Source organism: Erigeron canadensis, chromosome 7, assembly GCF_010389155.1.
Source record: "Erigeron canadensis isolate Cc75 chromosome 7, C_canadensis_v1, whole genome shotgun sequence".
In the NCBI taxonomy this organism is placed as follows: Eukaryota; Viridiplantae; Streptophyta; class Magnoliopsida; order Asterales; family Asteraceae; genus Erigeron; species Erigeron canadensis.
In genome coordinates this window covers 4,533,851-4,558,037 of record NC_057767.1, presented here as the reverse complement: position 1 = coordinate 4,558,037, position 24,187 = coordinate 4,533,851, and the positions used below count along the sequence as shown (strand labels likewise).

At 33.5% G+C, this 24,187-nt stretch overlaps 2 protein-coding genes and 3 non-coding genes across 6 annotated transcripts; 3 read left to right on the top strand and 2 right to left on the bottom strand.

The window, feature by feature from the left end:
* Positions 1 to 328: 328 nt before the first annotated feature.
* Positions 329 to 5,414, bottom strand: LOC122608792. Its single transcript, XM_043781875.1, has 7 exons — positions 5,372 to 5,414; positions 4,837 to 5,277; positions 4,179 to 4,685; positions 3,905 to 4,054; positions 3,702 to 3,830; positions 1,173 to 1,594; positions 329 to 994 (listed from the first exon to the last, which is right to left on the bottom strand). Exons 1-7 carry the CDS (start codon positions 5,412 to 5,414, stop codon positions 329 to 331), a joined length of 2,358 nt encoding a protein of 785 aa, XP_043637810.1.
* A 4,955-nt stretch (positions 5,415 to 10,369) lies between these two features.
* Positions 10,370 to 10,488, top strand: LOC122609588. The gene has a single exon (XR_006325340.1). It is a non-coding gene; the product is annotated as a U5 spliceosomal RNA (small nuclear RNA).
* Positions 10,489 to 11,228: 740 nt separating this feature from the next.
* Positions 11,229 to 11,344, top strand: LOC122609587. The gene has a single exon (XR_006325339.1). It is a non-coding gene; the product is annotated as a U5 spliceosomal RNA (small nuclear RNA).
* A 589-nt stretch (positions 11,345 to 11,933) lies between these two features.
* Positions 11,934 to 12,052, top strand: LOC122609586. The gene has a single exon (XR_006325338.1). It is a non-coding gene; the product is annotated as a U5 spliceosomal RNA (small nuclear RNA).
* A 615-nt stretch (positions 12,053 to 12,667) lies between these two features.
* On the bottom strand, positions 12,668 to 17,163 carry LOC122607249 (argininosuccinate synthase, chloroplastic-like). Of its 2 annotated transcripts, none has more exons than XM_043780186.1 (8): positions 17,092 to 17,163; positions 16,162 to 16,304; positions 15,418 to 15,466; positions 15,003 to 15,185; positions 14,607 to 14,681; positions 14,318 to 14,503; positions 13,841 to 13,929; positions 12,668 to 13,454 (listed from the first exon to the last, which is right to left on the bottom strand). In XM_043780186.1, the coding sequence occupies exons 2-8, from the start codon at positions 16,287 to 16,289 to the stop codon at positions 12,893 to 12,895; spliced, it is 1,272 nt and encodes a 423-aa protein (XP_043636121.1). In that variant the 5' UTR covers positions 16,290 to 16,304; positions 17,092 to 17,163; the 3' UTR covers positions 12,668 to 12,892. The 2 variants fall into 2 exon arrangements, with proteins under 2 accessions (XP_043636121.1, XP_043636122.1); XM_043780187.1 differs by having other exon boundaries at positions 16,162 to 16,295; positions 17,092 to 17,145.
* Positions 17,164 to 24,187: the final 7,024 nt, after the last annotated feature.

Here is a 24,187-nt window from a genome sequence, read left to right as displayed (position 1 = left end):
ATATTTAGAATATGTTTTATCTAAAAAAAGATATAGTTTTTATAAGTGTAAAATAGGAATGTAATATTATCTTGTGTAACAATAAATTAAATAAAATATTAGAGTTACAAACCAATTACAAACAAACTTTTACAAATTGGCCACAGTTACTCAATGATATAAAAAAAATTAACTCTCTTCTCCCTTATTCATTTGCCATCATTCCCTTTTCATCTCGCTACAACCGCCATGAATATCCATGGATGGAGGCAGCTTTTGCGGGTCATAAAAGTTAGTGATGTGGCATAGAGGTATTTGGCCCTTGGCTAGATGACACCCCTAGCTAGCTTCACCTCGCATATATGCCGTGACTCATTATTGGGATTCCATTTGAATCATAGTCATCAAGATTAACTCGACATCTTTGAGGATAGATTGTATGACCATATGTTGAAGAGATGAGCTCAACAAGCAACGGAAATTGTAGTATCACATATGTAGCAATTGGCAGACAGGATAATGCAACTATGGGAATTATGATCCATGCCCTTCCTTGTCCAAACATAATATATAGGGTTGCGCTAAATGCGAGCATCATGGATGTCACAGAGATGAAAAGCATCACTAGACCAAATATCAACCGCTTAGGTAACTTGTAGAGGAAGTCATCCTCATGATAACGAGATGTGAGAATGGATAGAAACAACAACAAGGACGTAGTGGATGTGAACAGTGAGATTGCATCCGAGACCGCAAATATGATGAAACTGTTGTTTGTTTCATAAATTGGTTTCCCGGTATTTCCATCGTTTCCACCTGGTATAGTAATGGCTGATGCAAAAACTATAGTAATGATGAGGGCAGCCGTGATTGTGTACGAATCTGATGTCTTTTTCATCCACTCTTCCCCTTCTTTTCTTAGATCCTTGTGTTCTTCTCTGAACACCATAATTGGGGTATCTCCATGACTGTTCCTGCTTTCTTTGGCACTAGGAAGCACAAACTTCTCTATTTCCTGTAATATTAATTAATACAAGTCGCTGAGTCCAATCACTACTACTATTCAAAAAAATAATACAAGCTATCTAGCTACTTATATAGAAACAACTTTATTAATTGGAGGCAGGGAGAAAACGTACATAACGTAACGTATATAGTATATATAGAGATTCACCGACCTTAAACCATTGTACCTCCTTTTGCATTTGGAGAGCAGCACCAGAAATCAAATTGAGTTTTGATATAGGTGCCAATTTCCCAGCCAAGTGCAAAATATTATCATTATTTTCCATGTCGTAGACTCCCCGAAATAGATCATTTCTTGCATTCACCTCCAGATACCTACAAACCATTTCAGAACGGCATCTTGCTACAACTTGTGGAAGGTAATGATTGTTGTTCCTAGTCCAAATTGCATGTGGCAAAAATCCAACGATTGTTTCGATTACCTCCGGAATATCGTTTAATACAGCCGTATTAAAGGCCCCATCAACAATTTCACAAATCTGATTCGCATCCTCCATTTTACAAATTTCTTCACATATACGCTCTAGTATCATCATACCTTTACTGTGTTTTAGTTTTTCTTCTCTGATGCGTCTGATATGTGGCACTACTGCAGGTTTTTAAAATAGAAAAATATAGGTTGTTAATTATGATAACACGTTATAGCCATGCATCCCTATTAGCCAGCGGTGGATCCAGACATTTATAAGGTTAGAGTGCACAATATATTTTTTTCCTTCCTTTTATCACTAATTTTCTTCAAAATTTATGTAATTTGCAAATGATATAATATATAATTTTGGGATGTATGAACTAATTAATAAATTTTTGCTTGATATATTGGTCAAAGATTTTATTAACTTATGATCAAAACGTAAAAACATAAGCTTTGTTATGAAAGAAAAAAAACTAAATATTTAAATTTTAAAATAAGATACATGAACTTTAAAACCATCTTTATTGTGAATAGAGGTGAATGTGCAGTAGTAGTGACATTGGACGGATAACGTGTCATTGGACGTGACAGCTTATATAGTTGTCATATACGTCCGGATACATAAAATACCGAGATTTGAAAGTTTATGATATACAATACCATTGTCTCATTGAAGTTCGATACACATTATGAAAAATTCGTGTAAAGTTGTATAGAGGTAGTTTTTTGAAATTATTATAATTCATAAATTCCAAATTTGTAACAGTTTTGGAGTAGAGTATCCATTTTACGGATTTCCGTATGTCACGTTACACCATCCAGCAAATTCACGTACTCTAGAAGAAATCAGTATTACCTTTAAAAAAAGAAAATATTTAAAAGGTTCCTTAATTACCATGTAATGCAGCTTTCCAAATATTGGCATAAATCCTCCGGATTACTATAAAAGAGATCAAAGGATGAATTAAATGTCATAAAATAATACCACAAGACGTATTCAAACAAAACCACCACAAATATGACATCTATGGAAATTCTAATATGAACAAATTAAGTGGGTTCTTAATTAACAAGTTGGTAGGCAAACAAAAGTAGGCTCGGTTTGGTTGTATTGTGCTTTTCAAAGAAGGGATTACTATCCTGAAATGTAATAAATTTTATACGAATATCTATAGATTATAGTATGAAATTACTAAATTTGTGTTCATTATATGTAATCATCTTTAACTTGTATGTATTATATGTAAGAAAATGTATCCGACCAATCAAAAACTAATAAGTAACAGCTATATATGGTTGTCACGTATGCATTCTTACATACAATACACATAATTTAAAGATGATTACATACAATGAACATGATTTTAGTTATTTCGTACTGACATTCGTTCAAAGTTTGTTACATTTCAGGATATTTATCCCTATAAAGAACTACTCGATAGAAACAAAGGAAATGGGTTGTTAAATAGAAATAAAAGGGCAGTTGCATATGTTAAACGTTTATATATATATATATATATATATATATATATATATATATTAACATGCTAAAATAATGATATAAAGATCAAGGGAATATATATATATATATAGGGGTGAGATAAATTGAGTCTAGCTAATTTGAGTCCAAAAAAAGTCCATGTAACTTACACATGTGTAAGTTAACTCCCACCACCACCACCACCACTATCATCATCTCCGGCCACCACTATGATCCTCCGGTGATGGCGACCATCTCCGGCGAGACTTACACATGTGTAAGTACAATTTACACATGTGTAAGTTAACTTTTTGGCGATAATGATGGCTGGTGGTGGTTGTCAAAAATTATGATTCGGAACAGGTTTCGCCCTTAAGGATATTCATAAACCAAAGTTGGTCGGGGTGATAGGTCATTGAGGGTGATAGGTCATAGTGTGATAGGTCATAGAGGGTGATAGATCATAGAGGGTAACCGGTGATAGGTGATCTACCTAACGGGCCCCGCCCTTAGCCACTATGGCTCCGCCATGGACTGACGGGCTCCGCCCTTGGCCACTTCCATAGTGCCATGGATTGACGGGCCCCGCCTTTAACTTTCATTGTTGTGTACATAAGTTGTACTTACACATGTGTAAGTCTCGCCGAAGATGGTCGCTGTCGCCGGATGATCATTGGTGGTGGTGGTAGGAGGTGGTTGGAATTTGAGGAAATGGAAGAAAATCAATGGACTTTTTTTGAACTCAAAATAAGCTGGACTCATTTTATATTTCCCATATATATATATATATATATATGATACCTGTATAACAGTAGCTACTTTTGCACTTGGTGACAAACTTGGTGGTGCTATATGTCCCAGGGTTCTCAATATCTGGGATCATGTTATCTTTATTTTTATTGTCTACAATGTTGTTCCCGGTAGTCATATCTTGATAATAAAAATAGTTATTTGTCAGATCATGATCAATTGGCATCCGTATAGCGGGTTTAAGAAGAGCTTACAAGAATAGATAAATCTTTGATAGGAGTTGTAGGGTGTTGAACTTAAATACACGTCTTGATTATTCACAATTGACCACAATGGTGTTTGATTGTTGTCCACGTTTGATATAGCCAATTTAGGATACTGGCAGATCAACTCATATGCAATATCTGCATTATTATGTATATATATACATTAATTTTAAAAATAAAGAACAAAGAGAATGTTTAAAAGCATTTAATTATATATGCACTATATTGAAAAAAGTAGTAATTATTTAAACAATTTAGGTACCCAGATATCCTCGACCGATTGCTCCACATAGAAGCAAAGAACCTTGTTTGCCCTCAAAAGGATTTTGACAACTATCATTTTGGGAGATGACTCCAATATGTAGCTTGGTTTCTTGAAGCAAATATAGAAAAGTTTCTTCTTGATAATTGCGAAGAGCTGTAAGTAGAGGTAACTCATCATCCTTATTGGCAACGAATAACAAAAGTGGGTTTTTGTCCACCAACATCTTTGCAGCGTCGGTGTTACCAACAGTTGCAGCATAGTGCAGTGTAGTGTACCCATAAATATTCACAAGAGTTGGAAGTGATGTCTTCTCTATTTTGTTGATGAGATTTTCAACAAAATCGAGGTTGTGCGATTTGTAAATTGAAAGGTGGAGGGGGGTTTCTCCTTCCCAGCTTATTTTAGCACACAATGTAGCTATGTTCTTGTTGAAAAATTGTTGGGCTCTATCCCAATCTCCCCTCTCTATAGCTCTATGTAATGGTATGTACTTCGCCTTAGTCACTACAAAAAAATAATAATAATAATAATAATAATAATAATAATAATAATAAAATTCTAAATGATCGATGATGTTGCTAGCTAGTTATTGACAACAATTTAATTAATGACAGATTGAATCAGAGATATACAAATTAAGATATTGTCATCTTACCTTTTTTATTCAATATGGCGTCTGGAAGCACTTTTCTTTTTTCTGTGCCTGATTGACGATCATCATAATCTTCTTCATCATCGTCATCAAAATTATCTTCCTTTTCCACTTTCTCCTGATCAGTCACCCTTTGAGATTCATCGTAGCTTGTCTTAAGCTTCTCCCATATTTCATAGGCATTGTCAAGGTCTAAAACAGTCTCAGTCGCAGATTCACTTAACGTCCCAAGGATCCATCCTTTGACAAGTGTATGATCCTTGGACTTATTCATGGGAATGGGTGTGCCGTCAATGAAACAAGTCATATCATGGTACTCCAAGAGGCACATCATTTGTTTCTTCCAGACATTATAGTTACCATAGCACCCAAGTTCGAGCGTAGTGGACACAAAGTTGGATATAGGTACCTGACTAGGGTGTGGCTTATATTGCTGTGAACCTCCTGCGACAATCACTCCTTATCATAAAGTAACTCATAAATTATTTCTAGGTACGTAGTTCCATATAATGAATAGGATAATGTGCACCGGCCATACCTTCATTCACGGCATTGCTGCTCCGAGGACCCGGAGAATCCATTAACTAATTGAGTAGAGACTGTTGAAGATAATATATATGATAAATTAGACTTCATGAAGTTTTTTTTTTTGTATATATACGATCAAAGTTGAAAGAAAAAGACTCAAAATGTCAAACTAGAACACTTAATATGGGGCGGAGGGAGTATATATATATATATATATATTATGCCAAAGGATCAACCAGCACGTGTATTTTAATAGAGCCGCTAGAATATATGTTTTATTCATGCATTCTAGAATATGAGATTTATGAAGATGTCGATCGGTCTTTTATCGACTTGGGACTACTTGTCTTTGACTAGTCGTTCGAGTAGTTGGACAAAGAACTGAAGCAACATATTATAATCGTATCGTTTATTTCATTTTTAACATTTTTTTTTCCTGTTTAGATATTTTAATTTAACTGTGTAGATAATAGGTCAATTCTAGCTTGAATGATAAGTTCCAGCACTTAGCTAACGATCTATGTTTGTGTGTGTGTGTTGGGGGAGTTATCGGTACCGAGCCGTGAGGGGAGTCAAACATCGAAACAGCCTGTCAGAAAAAGAGCGCTACTCCTGAAGCCTCTGTCAGCACAACCGATTAACAAAAAAACCATAAAAATCGAAAAAACCCCAAAAATACAAAATATTAAAAAAGTAAAAGTCCAAAAAAAAGGACACTATTAACTTATTAAAGTATCACAATGCAATAAATCAACACAAAATCATAGTCCAACGACCTTAAATATAACACATGAAATCATGACAAAAATCTCTAGAATTATGAGCAGTGGCAGGGCCTTATATACAATACACACAACTTTAATTATTTCCTATTATAGACATTCGTCCAAAGTTTGTTACATTCCAGGATACTTATCCTTAAAAAAAACTACGTACGAAATCATGAATTTCTATAAGTAGGAAATGCAAACCTTATAATTATGAAGAGGATGATGATGATGATGATGGTACAGATAGCTAGCAGCTTTTGATTAGTTTTTATTATTGGAATTGGATTTGGATCGATCAGTACGTAAACAACGTAACTGTTAATTTGTTTTTAATTAGATGTCTATGGGGTGTACGTACGTGAATTAAAAATTAAATACATGAAAAATAAGAAGTGGGTCGCATACTCGTATTGTGCTTGCCATATTCACCAATATATAGATATATAGATATAGACATGAAAGAGGAGTGCATGTGTGTGTGTGTGAAGAAGGGGGGTCATCATCTGCGAACGTCTGTAACTAACAACCAGTGGAGGTCGTAACCGTTGACTTGCATGCATGTGCGTCCACCGGGAAGACCGTACCTGGTTAATTATCGTTAGACATTTTTTTATTGTACTTTTGATCCCTTTCACACATCAATCACGCTCTTTAATTAATATTTTTTTTGAAAGGTCTTTAATTAATATTACACGTTCTGTCTCGTTTTTCACTATCATATTTACGAAAGTGTACGTACGGGTATCTCGTATATATATATATATATATTTTTGAAAGTCAGTTTCGATTCGACGTGTTGGAGACAATTTTAACTAGCGAATTGTTGGACCTCTAACTCCATCTTCATGGAAAATACCTTGAAATAAGAAATCCAAGACTCGAACCTGAGACCTTAGGAAAAAACTCACATCCGGATCCTACATAGTAGATTTAGAAAATATTCCTGACAACCCACCTAAATAAAGTTGGTTTCGTATATGTATATGTATATATATATAAACACTAGGTTTTTGTCAACGCGTTTCACGAGGTAACATAAATTTATAACAAATAATTTAGCAATTAGAAAACAATTTCCATTGAAGTACGAATATAGTTTTGTGTGAAATTATTGTAACCTATAATATAGCACGTGATGATTCCGGGGAATAGTTGTTAGTTGTTACATCTATTAGTGAAAGACGTTGTTTAAGAAGACACTTACACCTACACCACATGGTTATAACGATATTCACATTCGTAAGAAAATAATTTATTATCTTCTAAAATATATTTACTATCACCTTTACTTCAATTACATGTATATTAACATACAACACACGCCACCACCACCACTAATAGTCGCCACCAGTCGTCGTCACCACCAAATTGAAATTGTCGTCACTATCGTTGTGACGCGCGAATACCGTTGTTAGTATTAATGAAGTTCTTATAGACAACTCGTGTTGATACATAGCCTTACCTTTGCCATAACGATTTTATTGATAAGTATCTAATGTCGCCTTCTACAGGTTTTAGTCGGATGTTAAGATATACATTCTTAACTTTACCATAACGATGTAGAGAGACTTCTTTAGGTTTTATTTAAGGTATTCTTGACAATATGTTTGCAACCTATAGGTCTTGTGTACTTTTAAAAAGAAAGTTGCATAAGCATTGTAACTCATTAAAATTTGAGCGCATTTATTAGCCTGGATATTGGACCCAATAGATAGAAATGAATCAAATATCAACTTAGGCGTGGATCATTGTTTGGCATCTGGCTTTAAAAAACTGTCCTCTATTTCAGTTCGCATATAAGACAATGCTTAGAAAAAGAAACATCATTGTCGAAAAATAAGCTATACGAGTACTAAAAACGGGCAGATAATAAGAATAATGGAAAATAATCTGTACCGCAGATAATAGGTATTGTCATTTTAAAAAAAGTTACAAATTAAATCTTTAAATTTGATAGACATATATAGCCCCCTGAATTTTACATAACATCCCATGAATTTTATATAGTACCCTGTTTTATATAAGATAGGTAGTATTGGGTCCGGTGTTATTTCAGTTTTCTAAATCCAAAGTTCTTAAAAGGGAAGGAAAGATAAGGGCTAAAAACAGAGGTGGCTATTCTTTGACCATATGTTATACTGTATGTTTTAACGGGTCAAAAAAGTAAAAACAACTAAAAAACAGGTAAAAAGTGTCTAATACAGAAAATAGTTCAAATGCGTGAGAAGTAGTATATAACAAGTTAACAACTACTCCAAAGACGATTAAAAAGTCATTCTAACGCATAAAACATCATATAATCTATATAGAAAAAAAAATCTATAATTTATGAATTAATATCTTTGACACTATAATCCTTTTATAAATATAGTTATACAATTTGTATAAGTCAATATAATTTTCTTAAGTTCATTTTAGACTTTCAGGGACATCGCATACCACGAATTGGCCTGTTCACCGTGGACATAATTTCTACATGAAAACATTTTTGTCAAATGTATCACATTTGTTCAAGATTATTATTAGAGATGAAATCTCCAAAAACTAGGTACAACCCATTAAACTTTCTTTTGATGCAACAAATTGGACCATGTTCAAACGAATAAAATAAGTGAAAGCTCCCACATGGCCCGCCCGATGGGTTGGGCAGTAAAAGCAAATAGGGAAACGGGGTCTATAAACTGATCAGCTGGGTTTGAAGCTGAAAGGCACTCAGCCGTACAACTATCAAACAAACGCCTTTTTTTTTAACTAGAAAATGCTTCAATTTTGTAGAGTTTTTTTTTTTATTTTAAAAATTAAAAAACTATAATTGTTATGGGCATGGTGCCCGCGCAATCCGGCGGCAGTAATGGGGAAGGCGGTCTACTTTATTTGGTATTTTGGGTAGTTACGTAAAGAAAAAGAACAAAAAAGTCCAAAGGCAAATAAGGTATTTCAAAGAAAGAAATATTTAATAAGGGTGGAGGATTTGCTTTATTAGGGAGTAGAGATGTACAAATATATATAAAAATAATAAATAATAAATTATATATATTTGTATGTAACAATGCAATAATTTTTTTAGTATTAACTTTTTCTAATAATAATAATCATCATTAAACACTAAAGAATGTCAAATAGTTATGTATTTTTAGTAGTTGGTATATCGGGTTTTTTCATTAAAGAAGGTCCAAGATTGTTATATTAGGAAATGGAAAGCTTTGAACGGGGTTGATGTAAGGTTCATAACGTTTTTTTAATCTTAAAACAACTTTGTATTTCCTTTAGACTTGCTGCTTAAACGACAAAAAGGAAAGCTATTCAGCTCTATTGATAAGCAATTATTCGACTCGACACCTTGTACCAAAAACATGGTGGAAAAAATCATGAGGTCACAAATATGTAGGACACTAGACCAAAATATGACCAGTACGTCGCAAACTATACCTTGTTATTGGCGGTCGTACTTTAAAAGGCACTCACGGACATGGCATGGATCTGTCCATCAATGACCGCCGGTGTCTGCTAGTCACAACTTATGTAAACCGTGTTGTCCACATAATATTCCATAAGACCATGGATGTACAAAGCCTTTATTTATGGACTATATATATGGCTCTATTTCTTGTCATTCGACCTCTATTTACCCCAGTTCAAAGATTTAATCCTTCAGTCTTATGACCCGAATTTGTTTGGTCTCTGCAATCTTATGATTTGCATTGCTCAACACTCTAATAATATCAATGTTCTATGGTTATAAAACTCTAAACATGATTACTATGTTGAGCAAATGAAGTAAACTGAAAAGGTGAAAACAATAAACAAGTGAAAGGCTAAAGAACTAGATATAGAGTATAATTTGGATATTGAAAACTTTAAACTAAGGTTAATTTAGGTTCATAATCCTCTTAATGTTAAACAATGTTCTATGTTCTTCTACTGTCTGTTTCTAAGATTAATTTGGGTAGCGATTCATTAATTAATTACGTAACTATTCTCCACACATTGTATATTCAAGAAGTTAACACCCAAGAATATGAATTTTAGCTAATGGTTCTTTAATTACATATCTAAAAAGTGATTATTATTACTACTATATGCTGAAACAATGTGAAGTAAACTAAATAAGGACCAAGTTAAAACGAATGAAATAAGTGAAAGGTTGTTAGTTTTGATCCCACGTCGGTTGGGCAGTATAAGCATATAGAGAAGAGGGTCTATAAAAGATAAGCTGGGTAGCAAGTCTAAAATCACGCAGCCATGCATTGACCACAAAGCGAACTATTCTTTCGCCTTTTACTAAAGAATACCGTGTGCTCGTTGTATAAAGTGGCATACGCCTATTTTTGGAGAGTTTCTTTCTTTTCGAAAGGACTCTTACCAATTTTTAGTATTAAATTTTCTACTGATAGATTGATCTTATTTCAGTTCTGTTTACACAAAATACGATATGTTATGCGAACTGGTTTCTATATCTATGCCTTTAATTCAAAATTATCACTGTACAAAAGGGTTTGGTTGGTTGGTTCGGGCTAACCCATGAAAACATTTTTGACCTACATATGTCAAATGCACAATGGTATGAAGCTAAACTTTCAGACCTCTTACACCCATCAATCCATCATGTTCTTACCCATTAAATCATTAATTGTCTTGTAAACAAAAGGATTTTCTAGCGATGTACATTATTTTGCGAATTCCTGTTTTGAAACAAGATACAGTATTAAGTAAAAACAGAATGAACCGGGCTTGTTTGTAGATGATTCTAAGTGTTGATATGAATAAGCGACTCATATACCATGTTCATGTAGAAGGCAGGTTACGATAAACCGACTGACAAGCTGAATATATATACAAATATCAAGTAAAATATAACGAAACAGTTTTGGGTATTGATGTTTGAGGCATGATTCTTATGTATAAGCTATCTTGAAATAAAACATATATAACATATATCATGTTCACATATGTAGAAGGTTGGTTTACAGTAAATCATCGACAAATTGAAAGCACAAGACACTAGTAGTCCCACATTGAGTAGCAAACAAAAGCAGGTAAGAGCCAAGTACCAAATTGCCTATAAAAAGAGGCAGGTCAGAAACTGTAGAGGTACGCAGCCATGCAATGAGCACAAAGTGAACTATTTTTTCGCCTTTTACTAAAGAATACCGTGTGTTCGTTGTCTAAAGTGGCATACGCCTATTTTTGGAGAGTCTTTTTTTTAAAAGGTTCCGACCAATTATTTAGAAGTAAATATTTTCTGTCAAGTTTGATCTTTTTGAACAATCGAATGGATTAAATGATTAAATTTTGTTGAACCAACAGGTTTTGACCCACTAGAAACATGGCATATTACGATCCAGCCTGTTCACCGTGATCATAAATTCCTACATGAAAGTATTTTGGTCAAATGAATCACATTTGTTCAAAACTTGTAGATGAAATCACCAAAGACTATGTACAACCCATTTAGCTTTCTTTTGATGCAAGAAGTTTTTGTGTTAAACATGACTTAGTTGTTCGAAATTACAACGAAAAGGCATTGTTTCGACCACGGGAGAGATTCTGTAGTTTTCAATGCACAACATAAGAGGTATGTGCAGTCGTTGATGTGAATATTAATGGTTCTGTAATTACATTTCTTATAAAGATGATTACCACCATATGTTTATACAAGTGACGTAACTTAATTTGGAAAAGTTAAAATGAATAAATTAAGTGAAAGGTTGTTGTATTGATCCCACATCGGTTGAGCAGCAGAAGCATATAGGAAAGGGGTATCTATAAATTATAATCTGGGTTGGTGGTTGAAAGGCACGCAGCCATGCAATGAGCACAAAGCGAACTATTCTTTCGCCTTTTACTAAAGAATACCGTGTGCTCGTTGTATAAAGTGGCATACGCCTATTTTTGGAGAGTTACTTTCTTTTTGAAAGGACTCCTACAATATTTTAGTTCTAATTTTTATCTGTCTTCTTGGATGTAAATAACTCATGTTGACTGTTGGGTGTATGTCCTATTTACAGTTGTGTCATCGTAAATGTCACAACTATGCAAGAAAAAAATACATCCTATTCATCGGATCTTTAGTACTGCTATTCTGGATTAGTCATGGTTCAGTGGTCTTTAGGAATTGAATGTAGCAAGTTCCGGTTCAAATCTTGGATACAACACTGGTTAAGGTTTAGCCTTTACAAGTCTGTACCTTAGGTGTACATCAACATTATAACAAATTGTGCTTTAAACAGTATTAGTGTACTTATTACAAATTCACGTGTTTCAAAAGTTTAAAGAAATGCACAAATCATATTGGATGCGTCTTTAAGGGCCAATACCTGACTAGAACCGTGAATCATGTTTATTGCTTTGTGCTATACCACAAAGTCACAAAGTCACAAACCTTTTCAAGAATGGATGTCCAAGTTAGTTGATTTCATTTTGACTGATTTTACCAGTCAAGTTTGAACAGTCCGCTTACCAAACAGCACCAATCACCTATTATCTCATGCTAGAATGGAGAGTTCTGCGGTCAAAATTTAAATAAAACAGACAACTTTCAGAAATCACTTAAACGTAGCACTGAATGAACAATACTTTAAATGTTCATAATAAGCGATTAGTCAAGAGGGTTAACATAATGCATCTAAACTTCTCGATGGACCTAAAGTTCTATGCTTTATTACTTTATGCAAGGCAAACATCAGGTCATAACCCCTTGAAAGTTTCAGCAAAAGACCAAATGCCAAACAGTAACTAGGACGGTCTACTCGCTATTCAAATTACTTTTTAGCCTGCTCTTTTTCAAGCATCGCTCTGACCCTCATAGGTAGCCCATACAACCTTATAAATCCAGCAGCATCCGCCTGATTGTATATCTGTCCACTTTCAAAAGAAGAAATGTCCTCCCTGTATAGACTATTTGGGCTCTTCCGGCTCGCAACTATGACCGACCCCTTGTACAGTTTGAGCCTCACTGAACCGGTGGTCGTTTTGGTGATATTCTCCATGAATGCATCCATTGATTCCCGGAGCGGGTCAAACCACCTTCCTGCATAGACTAACTCAGCGTATTTAAGGGCCATGGTGTCTTTAAACTGAATCGCTTCTCGGTCAAGAGTAAGTGACTCAAGTTCACGGCACGCGACGGCTAGAATAGTTCCACCAGGAGTCTCATAGACCCCACGGCTTTTCATACCAACTAGCCGGTTTTCCACCATATCAATTCGACCAATACCATGTCGGCCTCCGATGTCGTTGAGCTTGGAGAGAAGAGATGCAGGGGAGAGTTCCACACCATCAATTGATACGGGAATCCCAGAAGATATACCTATTTCAAGGTACCTAATTTGATATTACAGAAAAGTGAGAAAGAAACACAAGGACGAGTTGAGTGTAAAGGTGGCAAAACGGGTGGGTTGGGTTTGACCCAAATACTTTATTTGCAACTTTGATCTCTTAAATAATTAGAATGTTCAAATATGGTTACAATAATAATAACTAAAAGTAATAATACAATTGGATTTACTAATTTAATGTTTTGACTAAAATAAAATTAGGACTTTTTATGCATTAAAAAAATACACTATGGAGTATGGACTACTTTCATTCCACACTACCAGTTTCCTTTAGTGCAAAATTTCTATATTATACCCTTCAGCCCACTAGAGAGGGTCATAATAAAGTTGAAAGTTGTGAGAAAAGAATAATAAAGCATATAGAGAACTCACTCGGGTTTATCAGGTGCATCCTCTGGGTCAACAGACATCATGTACATGTCTTTCTTGGCTTCATTTGCCGGATCTTCCAAGATGTCTCCCTACAGTACCACCAATAAAGACAGTGAAAACCTAGAAACCAACATTCAAGTGACTTTGTAAGAATGGAATATGCGTGTCAGGTCAAGCAGGTTGGATAACGGGTCAAAAGAACAGGCAGCTTTTGTATGGGTCAGGTTGGGTAGACGCAGAACACTTTTTGGCCAAAATTTAATTTACCATCTGACCCTTTCAACTAGTGTGTCAAAGATACTTATAAAATTCACTTCAAGCAACTTTCGACCCATTTGACCCTTTCAACCCATTGACTTGTTTCCTTCTAACTTTCTAAGCTATTTCTTCATACACCCAGTTGACCTGTTAGAGATAAAATATGACCCTAATTGACTCAATATGCATAGGATTTCTATATAGCAAATATAAACATACCTCGTGACTGAGGTGCCATAGGTTCCGGTCTCTGCTATATATCGATTTCTTTGTGACTGGAACAGGCACATTGTGTTTCTTGGCATATTCAATTGCATCTTCTCTTCCAGTTATATCCCATTCTCTCCAAGGAACCACAACTTGGAGATCAGGATTAAGAGCAAAGAATGTGAGCTCAAAACGCACCTATTTTGGCAAAATTTAACTCAACTTTATATGGAGTACAACTTCGGTATGCATGATATGGATGTGAATCATTTGATATAGAAAAATAGCCTTTGAAACATACCTGATCATTTCCCTTTCCTGTGCATCCATGGGCAACAGCATCTGCTCCAACTTCTCTAGCCACATCCACCATGGCCTTTATTGATGAAAAGGGTGGGTGAGGAGAATTTGTACTTATTAGATAAAACTCAAGATGATGAAACTAGGAAAAGAACAGAAATAAAAGACACTTTGGGTCAAGGTGACCAAATGGACAGGTTTGGCCAATTGAACAATGAATGAATATAGGGTCAGTTAAACCCAATTGGACCAATTCCTTTTTAGTTAGATTTATTAGTTTAACCCATTTGGTCTGTTACAGATGAAAAGTGACCCAAATCGATCCTTGTATCAGTAGATAAGTGGCAACTGCCAACTCTACAGTTTAACTACTTTCCCATCATAAATTGAGATTCACCTTTGCAATTACAGGTCGGGCCATAGAGGTTCCTAACAAGTACTTTCTCTCATAGACTGCACCGGCTCGCAAACAAGGGTATACATAGTCTTTCACAAATTCCTCCGTCAAATCTTTAACCACTAACTGACAGGCTCCACTCGCCTTGGCCTTTGCTTCAAGACCTTCCAGTTCTGATGACCCCTACAAAAAGGCAAATAATGTGACAAACCAAGTAATATTTCTAATTATTCTGTAATATCAGGCATAAAAAGAGATATCTAAATTCAACCCCTTTTCCCCCCATAGAAACCAAATGAACCCAAACCACTGACAAATTCAAATTGGCAGTTTGTTGGTTTTCGTTTAAAATGTGTTCAGCCCTACACCCCATAAGCATATTCTATGGAACATCTTATACAAGTTAAGAGCTTACTTGACCAACGTTAGCAGTAAAGCAGACAACTTCACAACCATAATTCTCCCTGCAAGTTCATAAAATTAAAACAATCAGGTAAAATTCACCTGTTTGATAACACTTTATAAAATTAAGGCATATGGCCAACGGCTATTTAAATGATGAAGATAATTACAAAATGAAAATTCATGTATTATGTGAAGCGAAAACCAAGAGTAGAACTTTCAGCACAAACAAACTTGTATTAGTGTATATAACCACTATGGGCATGTCATATGCATTCGTGTTAGAGGTAGCAAAATGGGCAGGGGCAGATTGGGAAACAGTACAAATCAAGTTTGGGTCAAAATAGCAATTCATTGGTACAACCTTGCTCCTTGCGGGTAGTATCAGGGTGGGTTAACCTGAAAGACTCCTCGTGCAACATGTAAATCCAATATAGAAAATAGTGTCAAATCACATTATTTCAGTAATAATACAACTTTTTGAATAACTCGTTTTAGGATGTTTTATGCATTAAAAGTACATTAAGTGCAACTTTGGACCCGTTTCACCCATTTTACCTATTTCCTTTCTTGCTTATTTGGTCTCTAACTTTTGAACCATTAGATAATGAACATAAACCAAATCAACACATTGATAGGTAAACAGTTCATCAATGGCCATTTCCAATATCTATCATTCTATGATATACACGAACGAACACCGCAAACCATACAAAGTTTGACATCACTAGTGCAGATAAAATATGCATTAATGTACCTTAGCCAAGGAACAATGACTGAGGTATCTAAGCCACCACTATAAGCTAAAACAACTTTGTTTAACTTCCCACGTAGACCTTTTCCGTTAGTAGAATCTGATGCTTGTGTTCCCTTGTCATTGGCCATAACTTCCTGAGTAAACTACCAATCAAACAAAGCCCTTTCATTAGGCAAGTATACAAATAAAGATTCATACACAAAAAACGTAAATAGAGCTTCATACACAAATCGTCAAGAAAACGCCTCAAATTAGTTACACACTGCCCTTTTTATAAAAAAAACTGCGGCAATTCTTAATTACCAGCAATATGATTCTGTGTTGAAGGTACCAATAAGATTATAATTAAAAACAACATTTCTCACCAGAGTTTGAGTCTCGCTTCTCACAGTTGTGGGTCGATTAAAAGGGGTTTTTTTCTTTCCAGAAGTCTGAGATTCTATCCTAGGCATTCGTGTCGTTTAGAGTAGAATTAAGTTAATTTGATGTTCTTGAGAAAAAAACAACATTTCTCACATCATCCGGTTTATACAAGTGATAAAAAGCCACACACACACACACACACACACATATATATAAGGAATAACTAATATGCTTCTAGTAGCATGTATCATACATGATAGCAAATAACAATTAAAAGTAACCAAGCTCTAAAGTAGCATGCTTTCAATAGATATCAGCTTAAAGTTAGATACATTTAGCTAGAGAATATATAATCTAAGGGAAAAACAAATATGCTGCTAGAAGCATCTATCCTCCTCCATTCCCCCCTCACAATCTCCCCATCCCCCTCACAAAATCATGGAAGTCTAGCAGCATACTTGTTATCCCCATAATTTAATTAACATTATACATGCGAAACATGGAATAACAAAGTATTTTTATCATAATATTTTACATTAATAATTAATTAATTAATATTAAAAATACCTGTATTTAGCAAGTAAATTGATTAATGAAATGAAGGATGAGATTAGTGGAGTGGAGAGTGGAGAGTGGAGAGCAGGGAGCTGTTTGATTATGATGTTGACTAGGGTTTTTAACTTCCGTGCTACTAATAAATTTTACCATATGTTTTTACCTTATTTACTCCCTTAAAATCAACCGTTTATTCTTACTAATGTATGACTCGACGTGAGATTAAATTTACAGTTTACTGCTCAACTCTCTATCTCTTCTCTATATTAAATAAAAAAGAGACATTATATATAGAGTAAATCTTTATAATCTAAGGAGAACGGTATCCACATGTTATGGCAGTGATGGAGGTGATGGCGGGGTGGTGATGGACTCATGGGCTATTTACTTGACGGACTCCGTCCTCGGATTTAAAAAGTCGTCGAAAGTATATCGAATGAACTCTCTAATAAAAGGGCATGAAATTCTATGAACACCCATATAATTTTTATAATTTATTGATATATGATTTTTGAGATAAAAGATTTTGAATGAATTAGATGAATAAAATGATTTATGAAGGAAAGTGAAAAAATTGAATGGTTGAAATTTAAGGAAAGAGAAAAGGTATTATAAATAGATATGAGGAACACTTTAGGGAAGTAAATATTGAAACTTAAAATTTTAGACAGAGACTATTTGCTTTATGTTAATCTTAATATATACTATAAGACAGTTGAACTAATGACTTATTAACCAATCAAATCGCTTAATTTCATCAAATTGACTTTCGCTTATGTCATCATTTAGATTAACTATAAAATAAAAATCCTAATAATCATTATCTAAATATATTATTATATTAGTACTTATATTATTTTGTAGAAAAAATCTCATTAATTTACACTTTTTTGTTTTTCATCAATAGTTTACACTTTTTAGCCCTGAATACTTAATTTATATTTATTTTTAACCATCAACTTGAGAAAATTTTATAAATTTTACAATCATTTAATTAGTTAAAAAAAATTTCAATATATTAAATATTGTTTACAAAAAATTATTTCAAAACCTAATGACTTATTAACAATATTAGATTAGATTTTTATAAATTATAAATATTAATACATAGTTTAATATTTAATATAAACACAATTTGAACTCTAGATACATATCCAAAACATAATAACAGATGACGATATATAACATCCTTATCTTAAACACAATAGGAATCACAAAACATGAAACGGTCACAGAACAGAACACGATTTACAACACAGGGTTACTTGAATATTAAATCGAAGTCAATAAGAACTCTATTCAAGATGTATCATATCTCTCAAGTCAAAAAGGTACATATATATATTTGTATATTAGGTTTGCGTATTAATGTTTAAAGTTACCATTGTCACTCAAATCAAGAAACCTAATTGTTATCAAAGAGTATGAAAACAATCTTAAGTGTTATGTAATTATCATACGACAAGTGATTGAAAATAAACATATGCGTGTTATGGGTCCACATCATGATCACATACATATACTTGAATGCCAAATACATGATCAAAAGTATGTTTATATATTAATTCTTAATTACCTTTTATAATAATATCACATTATGAGTACAACTGGTTTCAAAAAGTTATATAATAGAGAAATTATTATAACATGTACCTTGTGGAATGAATACGACAAACAATTTCATCAATATATCTCAGCTAATAATGACAGTGACGAACATATGATTATTAGACTACAACTTGCAAAATGTAACACTTAAAACCCTATATCTTCAAAATTATAAACTTTTATGACTTAAATATATGTAGATCTAATATTGATAATATCGTAAACCCCGTGTCCAGTGTTGGACACGGGTCTAAAATCTAGTAATATAGTATAAATATAGATAATCTTAATAGACTCAATATTTGTCGTGACAAACAATAATAATTAATGATTACCGGCAAACATATTAGTACCGGCAAACTATAAATTAATGATTACTAAATTATTCCGAAATTGCAAGATTGTTTGATAAAAAAATAAATATATAGTCAATAGTTTTTTTTTACTTAAATCTATATTGAGTTCATCTTTAAATTTCGTCATTGCAGTTAAAAGATGAGGTATTGTTTTTTCGTATTGCAACAAAAATTTTTGAAGTGTTGTTGACATGCAATGGTTCTTTCTGGTGACTGGTTCAAAGCTACCGAATCATCATCAAGTTTGTCATACATTAACCTCTTTAAAATAATAATTTATTAATTTATCAATATTATTATTCGCTAAGTTAATAAAAATATATGGGTCTCAACATTATTAATTTATAAGAGTTTTACTGTAAATAATTTATTTGTCACCTCTAATTCTTCTTTTCTTAATTTACTTATGATGTCATAAACATTTTTTTTAAGTTCATTGGATTTTTATTATTGTTATTTATGATGTTAGTTTTTTTTAATATATATATATATATATATTTCTTTTTCTTTTTGAAAACTCTTATAATTTATAGTTTTATACATGGTCTTTTAAGCTTATCAAAACAAAGTTGTCATAACATATTTTAATCTATTCGTATATTATACGATTTAATAAGCTAATAAATATATATATATATCACCACAGACATATATAATAAGGAAATTCGGCATGAAAATTTACATGATCCGAATGCACACAACATATTCTATAAGTAATTTTATTTGGTTAACAAATTATTTAACAATTGAAAAAGAGAAATCATATACCTCTCCAGAGATGTAAAATATGGGTTAGAAGATTATGTTAAATGATGTGTATATTAGTATAATTATCATGTGTTATAGTAATATTTGAATGTGATAACATCATGTAAGAAATTTTAAAAAACAAAATAAGATATTTTCAAATGATGGGGGAATGAGAGAAGATGTAATTAAAAACCTATGAAAAAATTAAATAGACCTCCCCTTTTCCCCAAACAAAAATAAATAAAAATAAAAGAAACAAAAGAAAAAAAATAGTTCAATTAGGGTTCTTTATGTACATGAAAAAAAATTCAAATTTGGTATACAATAATTATATTAGATGAATGTTATCACATATTTCAAAAAAGTTTTATTAAATAGTTAGATAAAAAAGACATGAGCTATGATGGATTATAATACAAGTAGTATATTCATTTCCAATCAACGTTTAGTATTTCTTCAAAATATTTTATTTAACATGTGCCACAAGACACATGTTCAGTAACATTAAATGCAGTCGTTATTTCCTAAAATATGAAATTCTTGATTATAAAATGGTAAATTTCACACTTCATAGAACTAACGTATTTCTTGTTATTTATAGAACTTTTTACTTCATTTAATGTTTCAAAACATGTGTCTTGTGAACACATGTTAGAAAATCCATAGCTAATATCATAAATGAAGCTATACAAGATTTAATTCGATCAAAAATTATATGAAAAATCATAAGTGACAATTGTATGATGTATATAATTGTTTTTGTATTATTAGGAAACGTTCATTTACACAATAACTTCATTTTCTAGATCTGCCTTTATTCTTGACGGTATAGATAAACAACAATCAAAATCATTCGAGTTCAACATCATATATCACTACCGGTAGCCGACATCATCATATCTCGCTCACTAGACAGCATGCCATATCACTTCACATCGTCGTAGCAAATAACCTTGAAGACCCCCTTCACAGCCAAAAACCACTAAGATTGGACCCCACCTAAGGGGTGTTTCTTTTTTCTTACCATATCTGATCACCATCACTGTCAAAAACTGTTAACCACTCACTACAAATGCGTGTTTACTAGTATGATTCTTCTATTAAATGCAGTTTTCTTTTATATAGTTTATGTCAAAAATTTAGAAAGAAAGAGAATATGGGGCAAAAAATAAAGGAAAATCATTGGTCGCAAAAACCTAAAATCCCAAAAGTTTCATGCATGTTGGTGTCAAATTTGGTAGAAGTTTGATGTAGTTTGGTGGAAAAAATCAAGAAAAATTCAAAAAATTGGTGTCAAAAATTGAAAAACGAAAGTTTAAAATTTCAAGAGATTGGTGTCAAAAATTGGAAAAACTAAAAGTGTGGTGGTTAAAATTGAAAACCTCCAAAAGCTATTGTCCCTAACTCTTTCTTAATTATTATAATATATTAGTAACCTGAAGACTATTGCTTCCTATATTATTATAATTAAGGAAGACTTAGAACAATATATTTTAAGAGTTTTTACTTTAACCACCAAATTTTGTTTTTTCCAAGTTTTGCCACCAATATTTTTAATTTTCAAATTTTCGTTTTTTCAAGTTTTGCCATCAATCATATAAATTTTCCGATGTTCATCACCAACTTTGCCACCAAAGCACATCATACTCTGGCTAAATTTGACACCAACCTACATCAAACTTTTAGGTCTTAGTGTTTTTGCCACCAATTATTTGTCTTTGCTCTTTGCCATGTGATTCTCTAGTTCTAGTTTTTGTAGACATAAAAGATGTGAATAGCTTTAACCCTACCACGACGGTGTAAAGACGATGCTTTCAGTTTTTATTTAAGATTTTTTATAAAAAAACCTCCAACCTTGCTAGTTAGATTTTTGTACATATAAACTAATTTAAAATAATTTTGGTTCATATAAACTAATTTAAAATCTAACCGCATTTAGTAGATGAAACAAAAACCAGTATACATGCATCCGTAGGGAGTGATTAACACTTTTCGACGGTGGTGGTCACATGTGGCCCGAAAAGAGAAAAAGCCCCTGCGCGCTCAATTTCGGCGGTTCAATCTTATTAGCCCATGGCTATGAAGGGAAGCGGTGGTCTCCATGTAAATGTCGTGATGGTGAAGTGATGTGGCATGTTGTTTCATCGATAGGAAATATAAGGATGTTGGCTGTTGGCCGGTGGTGGTATATAATGTTGAGCTTGGATGATTTTGATGGCTCTTTATCTATATCGTTAAAATTTTTTTGAAAAAACTATCTGTAGCTGAATTTTTGTTTACATAAAAAAATTTTGATCAAAATTATATAAAGAGATGAGATTATACAAAGATAGAGACACTGAAAGTGAGAAGGGGAGATATAAAAAAAAAAGAAAAGAAATGATTAATCCTCCTAACCAAATAGCCTAATAATCTTCCTAATTTTGAGATGATGACATGTGAAAAATCAGGGGGCAAGATTAGGAAAGGGAATTAGTGGATACCACATGTCACCTTCTTAATGTGTTAGGTGAATTATTAGACTATTCGGTTAGGAAAATTTATCATTTTCCATAAAAACAAAGTCGTAACATTTACACAATAAAAACAAAGAAAACTATAGTTTTCAACACTTTCTCTCTCTTATCTCTCTCTCTCTCTCCACTCTCTGCTATCTCACCTCTAACGGCTCTTTCTCCTGGATCTTGGATCGGAGATTGAGCCTATGATTTCGAGGTCCAGATCGAGTTTGTGAGATTGAGAGTTTAAGATCGAGATTATTTCCATTCGGTTAAAGCTTACACTTCGGTGGATCTAACCCTTTTTTTACACTCTTTGGGCCGGAGGTCCCTTCCACTTCGGTGGATCTGGAAGCAACCTCTCTACCGTTGTGTAGGGGTAAGGTCTGTCTACATCATACCTCCCTTGTACCCTGGCGTATGCCGGGACTGGGTATCGTTGTCATTATCGTATGTGAACAGGTTGAGTTAGGTAATTTTTTCTCCATTAAGATTATGTGGAATTGTGGGCTTAAGGTTTTGGAATACAACTTTATTGTTTCATGTTTGTAGTTATGGTACTTGCTTATTATTATTATATTATTATATTTTACAATTAAGGTCGTCCTTAGATACAACAGATTTTTTTCGCATCACACAACTTTCAATATTTTTGTTTTTACAAAAACTTTTCACATCTTTGTTTTTTTCCCCTTCTCACAATTTCACCATCTTACATTTCTATAATCCCTTTAAGAGTGGACGGAGTGGAGCGGGCACCAATTAGGTACCAGTCCGGTACTGGAGGGAACACCGCCCCGTGCTACCGGTACCGGTTGGGTGGTGAGTGGACTGGAGAGCGTCGTCCCCGGGTCTATCTCCACCTTTTTAACCGTTACCAATGATTGATTAAAAAAAAAACCTTTTTTTTTTGCCTTTGTTTTTTCCTTCTATCTTTTTCTTCCCCCTGTGTGTTTCTGTTTCTTTTCTTTATTTTCTATCTGTTGCTGCCGCCATTGTTTATGGTGATGGTTGTTGAAAGGAAAGAGATACAGTGTACATATATGTTATATAGAAGTAGATAGATGAATGAAATCATGAATGAAGCTGAATACGTGATATGTTAGTTGTGAGAAGGGGTTAGAAATGTAAGATTAAAGGCAAGGAGTAAAAACAAGGAAGTGAGAAAGAAGATAAGGTAAGGAGTGGATGACAACAATCTTTTTTTAGTTAAAAACTTTATACGCAATCATGGTAGCACACTTTTAAGTTATATACTATTATTATCATCATATTTAGTTTTATTTTTGTTAAATGAAAAAATAGTTTTTATTTAAGAAAATAGAAAAAAATAAATTAAATAGAAAGGGTGAGGAGGAGAGGGATGGTGAGACATTCCTAGCATTAGGGGAGGGGAGAGGAGGAGAAGCAAAATCGGAAAAGGGAGGGGAGGAGTGGGGAAGCTCTCCCCCTACCCTAAAGCAAATCACCCCTCCCCATTTTTAAACTTTTAACTTTTGAAATATCTAAATTATCCTTCTCTAGTATTCACTAATTTAAACATCTTCACATAATAAACCTATAATAGCTTTAATAAAATTAATTATTTTTATATCACCTCTATTAAATCAATTAATTTTACATTAATAACCACATTGCTACCTACTGTTGTCACCGCCACCAACATCACCCGTCTTCACTGCCGGCACCGGCGCTACTTAGTCCTCACGCCGCATTACGCGGGTAACCATCTAGTTTCTTCTTATTCATCTACTAATTACAAGCTATTGAACAAGATTAAAAAAAAAAAAAAGAAAAAACAGGTGTTACATCCAACCTAGGTTAATTATGTCAAGTACGTACTCGTTGATCACCACCGCCGGCCACTTGCCTCGACCACCATAGAGCCTGCTGGTC